At 43.1% G+C, this 9332-nt stretch overlaps 1 protein-coding gene across 1 annotated transcript in view; it reads right to left on the reverse strand.

Annotated features, from left to right (window-relative positions):
• Positions 1 to 9039, reverse strand: part of LOC134437350 (retinal guanylyl cyclase 2-like) — a 26140-nt gene extending 17101 nt beyond the window's left edge. The window contains exons 1-4 of the mRNA XM_063186842.1: positions 8971 to 9039; positions 7301 to 7419; positions 4641 to 4935; positions 3364 to 3559 (exon numbers count right to left, since the gene is read on the reverse strand). Coding sequence (XP_063042912.1) covers positions 3364 to 3559; positions 4641 to 4935; positions 7301 to 7419; positions 8971 to 9039 — 679 coding nt within the window. The remainder of the gene's footprint in view (positions 1 to 3363; positions 3560 to 4640; positions 4936 to 7300; positions 7420 to 8970) is intronic.
• Positions 9040 to 9332: the final 293 nt, after the last annotated feature.

Raw genomic sequence — 9332 nt, forward strand, 5'->3', positions numbered from 1 at the left:
AGAACAAGGGAGTGGATGAGAGATGAAGTGTGACGTGCAGAGAGAGGGAGGAAGAGAAAGAGGAAGAGTTTGTGTTGGGAATGTCAATCAAGCATTTAATCAAACAAACCAACGACCCAATGAATGAATTAATGACTGAATTAATTAGTTAACCCATTTATGTGTAAGCCTGAAGCACCTTTAAAGTACGCCCGCTAAATGCCAAAGCCCTTTTGGGGAAATATGAGCCCTCAGCCTATAAAAACCTAAATATCTCAGCCTCCGAAGCGCGTATAAACTTGAAATAAGTTGCATTTAAAAGCTAAGTCCCCAAACCTTGCATTGGAATGTGTGCATTAATGAATTAATCAATAAACCAACCAATCAATATTCTATATCAATCAGTTGACCAATCAACCAGCCAATCACCAAAGAACCAACCAACCAAAACTAACAGTCTTTCAACCACCCAACCAACCAATAAAGTTCAACCAACAATTATCAACTTGAGCAATACGCCCTGAGAGGCCGTGGGTTTGTGCTCGATTTATAACGGGTAAGGGGAGTGGGGCATGGCGAGTGCTTATCTAACACTGTTGCACTTAATCGCTGACCAAATTCCTTTAAAAGTGCTGTAATAACAATTAATTTGCAGTTCACAAGTTCAGGAAGTGGTTGGTTACCGCAGCAATACTACTGGGCATGCACGCCTTTGTCGCGCTGCCAGACACACACTTTGCTACAAAAACTGAGCGAGGGGAGATAAACACAGCAGGAATTAAACATTGTTGCAATCACACTGATACCCACCGGCGTACACAGATAGGGACAAGGTGGTGCTAAAGCACCTGCCCCTTTGCCCTACTGGACAAAAAATTGCCCTTTTTAACAGTTGTTTTTTGAACGTTTTTGTCACAATGCACTGTATGCTTCATGGCCAAAAGCATATGACAATATTGCCCTGAAATAACACATAGGGTAGAATGCCCTAATGTGGGACAATTTTTGTCACTTCAACTTTGGTGGTTTATTAAAATTTAATGACAACATTTCAATACAAACAAATTACACCCTTTTCATCCTCTAGTTATGCTCTAATCAAATAAAACCTTTAAAAACATGTTAAGTGTTTCTAATTTGAATAATTTGGATATTATGTAAGTTGGTCAAAAACCATGGTTATCCCTAAAGTGGGACAATCGGTTTCCTAATGTGGGACAGTGTATATTAAAAGGTCTCTAAAACATGTTTGTGTAAAATATTAATTCAAAATGTTATCTGCCACTCTTTAAGACATATCAGCTACACATTTAGAGCATGTTTTATTAATTAATTTTACTCTCTTTTGTTGGTAAATATGACTGAGACTGTTTGAACCCATTGCACACAATTGGTCACTTCAACATGGCAGCTCTATTTGAGGAAAGAACTTCCGGTTTTTGGACCCAAATGTTGTGTTGATAGCTGTGCTCCAGTAGATTAGGCCAGAAAGACTGAAATACACCTTTGATATAGATTTAAATATCCATTTTCTTATGTGGACATGGTGTTTGACTTCATAGTAATTGTTTGACTTATTAAATTACTACTTTTGCAACTGTCCCACATAAGGAAAATCTTGTGTCCCACTTTAGGACGCACCTATCCTAAAGTGGGACACTAATAATATGGTTTAAAAATAAAATATTACATTATTTTATATACACCACACATTATTTTCTGATATAACTACCCAACATATTTATCAAAAAATTGATAATGTTGTTTTGATTGGAATTTATTTATACCCTAAAGACAAATTTGGCCAAATGCTATGTAATTTGCCATTTGACGGACTTCACCCAGGGTCCCTCTTCTTGATTGTAACCCCTCCCTGGAGTATAACTATACATTTACTAAATCATGATATTATGATAACAGGATGATAGGGCTTTTATTTGGTTATAGTTTTGTAAATATTTACCAACTTGGGGCAAAGCTACACCCCTTAAACCTTAAGGTGTCCCACATTAGGCATCGTCCCACTTTAGGGCATTCTACCCTACTCTATATACCCGAGTAAGGCAGCTGTAAGTTCCACATGCCCCCATTCCCCACCTTTAGCACTTGCCCCCCCAAAATGTCTGTGCACGCCACTGCTGATACCCCAACCATAAATAGTTTAAAGATGCGTTCTTCTTGCAGACTCCCTATCCCACCTGCACCAGATTCTCATTACCAACTTAGACACGTGGCGTCTAACTTAAGCCGGGCATACACTGTGCGATATTTTCGCTCGTGGGTATTAAGCTCCTGCTCACACTGCACGATGGAATTTCACTATTTAAAAGTTCACATCTCACGACTCACGCCCTCACACTATACGAGCCGACAGTCGGATGCGAGCCAAATGCTTCCACTGCGCGATGGTATGCAGAGGAGGGAACATGCGCACCTGAGGTGGAGATGAGGTCGCGCTCAACAGCAAATCGCACGGCCCTATTCATTTGTGCATGTGAAGTGTCAAATCGGGTCGTAGCACTGCTTTAACTGTGCGATTTACGCACGAGCCACGACCTGGATATCAAACAGTTTTGATTTTCTTGCGACCCCGCGATTGTACTATCGTGAGGCGAAATCGCTTGTCGTTACCCCATGTACACTGCACGATGCGAGACTCACGATTGACCTGCGATTGAGCAAGAAATCGGCCCGACTCCCAAAAAGTCGCGCGAGTGCCAAATCGGGGCAAAATCGGGGCAAAAGTCGCACAGTGTAAGCCCAGCTTTAGTCACACATAGAATCTTCATTTGGAATGGTGTGAGTTAGATCAACCAATCAACAACCAACCAACAACCTACCAATCAATCAATCAGCCAACCTTACTGTCAATCAATCATCCAACCAACGAAATTCAATCAAATCGATCAATCACCAAACAAGCGATCTATCTATCAATCAATCAACCAATCAACCAGTCAATCAATCAATCAATCAATCAATCAATCAATCACCAAAGAACCAAACAAAGAACCAGTCCCTCAACCATCCAACCAACAAAGTTCAACCTGTCAATCAAGCAATCAAGCAAACAATCAATCACCAAAGAACCAATCAATCAACCAGCTGATCAACCTATTTATCAATCAACCAACCAACAAGTCAATCAACCAGTCAAAATAAAATCAATTAGATATTCAAATACCCTCCCAAATGACAGCATTTTCATTTGTTAAGCCACAAACTCGGTCTCTTTCAATCTCCATGCACATGCACATGCACAAGCACACTATGCATACTCACACACTCTCTCTCTCTCTCTCTCTCTCTCTCTCTCTAAAAGATTCAAGACGACACACAAACACACACATGCGCTCGCGCGCACACACACGCACACAGACTGACCTTTGACCCCGTCCTTGTCCCTAATGGTCTTGAGTGCCCGTCGGGGTCCCTCGTCATCGGACTCCATGGTGGCCACCGCCTCCACGGGCAGCCCCAGTCCCCGCAGCGAGGAGGCCAGCTCATGGCCCGTCGCCTCCCACAGGTCCGTCTGATCCGTTATGATGCCAACATGCGCCCAGCGGAAGAAGCGCAACACCTGGGGGTGAAGAAAATACACTATGTTAACACCCAGTAAAATGCAGAGAGAGAGGGTGTGTGTGTGTGTGTGTGTGTGTGTGTGTGTGTGTGTGTGTGTGTGTGTGTGTGTGTGTGTGTGTGTGTGTGTGTGTGTGTGTGTGTGTGTGTGTGTGTGTGTGCGTGTGTGTGTATGTGTGTGCATGTCTCTGTATCTCTATGTACTGTATGTAGTATAACAGAGGCTAACTAGCACGTTAGTAAACCTCCCTCCCAAAGCCTCATACAGTGTCGATGCCGTTGGGCTGGGGGACTGGTCCTTTATTCCTTTGGTTATGTACTGTGCCTCCCATTTCCGAACCGATGTAGTTGACGAGGTCGTACGTTTGCGGCCCCGAGGGGGACGAACAGATGCAGGAAGACCTCCTTCACATATACACACTTGGAGGAGCATGTGTAGCCTAGGCCTACTGAGAGAAGTCGCTTGCAGCCTCAGGGCCAGGGCCAGGACTGGGGACCATGCCATTGAATTTCGAGGCGCTTTTGTGCATAAGCCGAGTTTCAAATAACGGCAGCTTAAAGATCAGCTGCGCCTCATCAGAGCTGCCATAGCGCTCGTGAACATTGTAGGCCTACAGGGGAAGCTCGTATCAGCGATTGTCGAAAATGCAATTAAGTTGGAGAGACGTTCAAGAAAGACTGGTCCGCTTTGATCTCGTAAAATGCTAGTGGGACCATGCGGACCATCCGGTTTCTCACTCTTTTCCTACAGGTTGAAATCTTTCTAATGCTTTTTCATTTAACTTGGTAAAGCCTCAGAGCTAGCAGGTTTGAGTTGGATCATACAGTAAATGACCAGAGTAACTCAGCTGAGATTCATGTTAGCAAGACTGATGGAATGGATCTCTGTCTAAAAAAAGCGCAGTTTAGCGACTTTAACTCGGATTTGGGGTTAACGCCGTTGATGGAATAGTCCCTTGGTATTTGTGAGTGTTAGTCTGTTTATGTGCTGTAAGTGATGGAGATCAAGAGAGCGAGCGAGCGCATGAGAGAGAGAGCGAAAGAGAGAGGCAGAAAAGAGAAAACAAGCGACACACACACACCTGGAAGAGTACGTTTGCAGAAAGGGGCATGGGACGAGAGAAGGTGGCGTATGCCGAGCGCGGCCGCAGGGCCGGGTAGTAGGACCTGTCCTCCTCGTCGGGCACATGCGTGTTGGGCTCCAAGCAGCCCGGTGATAGCAGGGCCGAGTGCCAGTTCTTGGTCAGCAGCGCCGCAGCCGAGCACACCGAAGGGTTAAACGGGCCGAAGAAGGCGTGGCCGTAGCCCTTGAGGTCGGCGAAGCGCTCGATGCCACGCGACGTCGAGCAGTCCTCGCTCACGAGCGTGTAGTCATACCTAGAAGTTCAAGGAGGTACATAATCATACATGATTATTTAATAAAAATGTAAAAAATACCTGGAGGTTGAAAATAATTATGAATAACTATAAATAAACAAAGGAGTGATATCTCTAACCGCGCTATGACATGAGACAGAGGTGCACAGAGAGTTTGTTACATCAATTGTGACATATTTTACATATTAACATTAACATATTATATACATAAATGGGGTTCATTGGAGCTGGTTGTACATGACACAGAATTTGGACAGAATTTGATGTTATTGCTACACCCCTGCAAATGCCAACCCCTGCAAATGCAATGGTTCTCCCATCCAGAGTTTCTGGCATTCTATGCTTCATACATCACTGGGGTCTCTTGCACCAGGGTCGCCTATCAGATCCTGAGTGTTGCTCAAAAGAAATGTGCATTTTTCACAAATGCATGTATCAAATACGTTCCACTGTGAAGCTACCGTAAGTGGGAAAAATGACTACCGGTTTCCATGGAAAACAGAGGGGAGTACTACGTACATTTATGGCAATGCCACCGGATGTTACTTCCTGTTTCAAATCTGGCGTCACATGAAAAAGGTCCATTACAGCTCACATACCATGGGTGTGCCTCTGATAAGCCTGGGCTCGTCCATGTTGCCTTTGATGCTGCATGGTATCTACAAATATTTTATATTTCAAATTTCAAACGGGATTGGGGACCAATTAATTCTGGACATTTCCAACGGCTCGGTGGAATGCATTCAAGGCAAAGATGCACCAGTTCCATTCGCAGGTGTGTGAAGGAATGGGTGGAGTGAATGACTGTAATTTCAACCAGTAGCATACAGAGGCATTTCATGCACGTGAATCAGACACGCCCTCTGCATATCCCTCAGACAAATGGGCTGATGATGACGCAAATTACCCAGACCATATTCTTAAAGAGAGTTTGGAGTCGCAATAGCCAGGCTACCTCAGATAGCCCCAAGACAAGCCATCCCACTTCTGACACCAATTTTAGTGACTAGTGAAGGGCAGGAGAGTTGCCCCTTAAAATCAACAACTTATAGCAGCCATCACTTGTCTGTCAGTCTACGTAAGTATCATTATCACGTCAGTCATGACAAAACCCATAGCGGTCATCATTTTGCTCTATGTACAGTATCATTCTCCTCTTATGCAATGCATGGGCCATTGGTTCATCTCTAAAGCCTTTCTTCAATAGAAAAACTGTATAGGTCCAGTTTATTTGCTCTGCATATGCCATAACCCCCTCTCTCTCTGTCTCTCTATTATTATACATTTTTCTCGATGATATAAAATATTAAGGATTTTATATTACAGAGAAAGACAAAGACATAGATACGTTCATTCTCCAGTAGTAGCAGTGCCGAAATTGGCCTAGCACCAACATCGCATGTGCCCTTCTTAATATAGTAAAATATCTTATCAAAACATAATTCCAGACTCCTCATGGGCCCCTCCTTATACTTCAAGACCCAGTAACTCTGAAGTTTTTGACGGCAGTATTTTGTCTTCCGTTTCTACTTGTACCAGTAGGCCAACATATTTAGTCATTCTCTAATATGGACATTGCATATCACACACACACACACACAGACACACACACACACACACACACACACACACACACACACACACACACACACACACACACACACACACACACACACACACACACACACACACACACACAATTGGTGGTGTTGGGGTTTAATGAACGAAAGATAAGGACCTGTAGACTAGCGTTGTTCACGCGCAACATGCCGAAAACGTTTTGTTGCCGGCTGTTCAAATAATATAGCCAAACAGCCGTGGCTGAAGCATGGACTGTGTTCATTTAGGCTAGCGATGTTGCATGCAAGTTATTGAGACATTCGGTTTGATTTCCCCCATAAAGGGGCGTAACGCTCATTTACGAGCAAAGTACCCAGATGGCCGTTCATGAGTATAGACTAAGTCACTTCAGGTGACTAACTTGGGCTCATATGAAATGAATGACTACCAATGTAGTCTACACCAGGCTAGAAAAGGTGACTTTTGGTCGGAAATACTGGTGATCTTTTTTCTTTAATGAATGCACATACTCTGCACATGGCTGCCAGATCGTACAGTTGAATGTGAACAACAAGGGGTCATTTCAGTGAGGGTTTCTTGGGCACACACACGGGCAGTCCAAGAGGTGGGTTGACCAGGCATTTCCTAGGCGACACCTGGCAGGGCTTTTTTTTCAGGGGCCATTGCCCAGGGCACAAATCATTGAGGGAATACCACAGCACATAAACAAACACATCCATACCCATATCCTAACCAAACTTAATTCATTCTCCGGTCACACAGCAATACAGACACAGTTTCATACCAGTATCCTTTGTTGATATAGGGGTCCTTGTTGATGCGTGCCATAGCCAGCCGGGCAGCCATGTCCGGAAGAGCTTTGGAGAACATGGGGTCACACGTCCACGGCCCCACTAGCGCCACCTAGAGTTAGGGGTGTGTAAAAGAGATCTTCTAGTAGCTGGTAGATCTTCTACTATACTATTAGCTGTGGGTCACTGTGGTGTCAGTCTCCATGTTTTGCACAGTATGTACTGTACAATTGAAGAGATCAGATGCAAAACCACCAAACTCCATTTCTGAAGCTTGCACCTGCACTTCTATATTTTTAGGGAACCCCGTTGTTGGTTTGGTGTACATTCATGTACTTGATAATACATATAAATATTTATATTACATTAAAGGGACACTGTGTGAGATTTTTAGTTGTTTATTTCCTATGCTGCCCATTCACAAATGTTACCTTTTTCATGAATACTTACCACCAGCATCAAATTCTAAGTATTCATTATGACTGGAAAATTTTCACTTTTCATACATGAAAAGGGGGGTCTTCTCCATTGTCCGCCATTTTGAATTTCCTAAAATAGCCATTTTTAGCTGCAAAAATGACTGTACTTGGACCATACTAGAAAATATTTGTTTAATACTTAGTAAACTTTCATGTAAAGATCAAATTTGGCAATATGCAGCCCAATTTCAATAAGTAGCATAGTTGCAGTACGTTTTTTGACAATTTCATGCACAGTGTCCCTTTAATAATTAAAAAATGCAACTTTGATAGATTTGTATTACATAAAAATGAATTATGAACATTTTCTGAAAAGGCACTTTTCAAAGGGGTTTTGCATCTGAACTCTTCAAAAGTCCTGTGACGTTATATGCATATCCTGTCCTTCTTTGAACAAGGCTTGCTCAGGGATGCAAAATTAATTTAAATGAAAACAGACAATAGAGTTGATATCGTATCGTATTGTATCAATTCATGACATCAAAAAGTAGTTTGAATGGTTCGCAGACATCCGCCAAAACAAACACCCCTCTAGTCCTGTTGCTTGTCATTCAGCTGCGATGATGAGATATAAAACCAGATAGCACACACAATTTGTTTACACATTTAGCCTACTGAATTACCGGTATGTTGAATATCGCAATGTATCACAATAATACATGTACGGCCATACACTGTGGCAGTATTGTATCGTGGCATGTGTAATGTGATGCATATCATATTGTGAATTCGGTAACAGTTAATAATAGGGTTCACATGTCGCACTAATACAGTACGTGCCTAGTATGGCTTTCCATACTGTATAAGTGACTTGTAAGACATGTGCTAAGGGCCTTCTAGGTCCTTATTACCATTATATCAATAACATATAGGACTTATTAGCTGTGATCAAGACACTTGTGAATACGTGAATAACAAATAATTGATTTTGCTTTGGACACGACTTTTAAGTAACTTGTACAGACATTTACAGTACTGTAGGCATGTATTAGTGGATACCATGGGAACCTTAAAATTAAGTGTTACAGTGAATTCTTTGTCAATTCCTGATACTTATCAGCATGTTGAATATTGCAATGCATCACAATAATACATGTATCCCAATACATCATGATAGTAATGTATCGTAGCAGGTGTATCATATCGTGAGGTTTTTTTTTTAAATGTCAATTCCCACCCATTACCTTGAATGTGGTGGCCCAGGCATCTACAGGGAGCAGCACCGCTGTCACTAGCCACAGCCAGGCCCACATGCAGCCACAGGAGATGCGGAGCACCGGAGACAGGCCACAGGATGACTGTAATCTTGATGACGATGACGATGATGATGTGTGTTTGTGGGAGTGGGGGTGGGAGAGTATATGTGTGTGGGATGGCGTGGTGGGTTTTGAGGAGGAGGAGGAGGAGGATGAAGGAGCATGGTGTGGTCCTGTGGTCGTTGTTTTCCTCCTCCGCTCGGGCGACCAGCAGTCTCTGTCGTCCATGGCTCTCAATGGAGATGGAGAGCTATGCGTGCGTGTGGGTGGGTGTGTGTGTGTGTGTACGG

The sequence above is a fragment of the Engraulis encrasicolus genome, chromosome 21, assembly GCF_034702125.1.
Source record: "Engraulis encrasicolus isolate BLACKSEA-1 chromosome 21, IST_EnEncr_1.0, whole genome shotgun sequence".
NCBI classification, from domain to species: domain Eukaryota; kingdom Metazoa; phylum Chordata; class Actinopteri; order Clupeiformes; family Engraulidae; genus Engraulis; species Engraulis encrasicolus.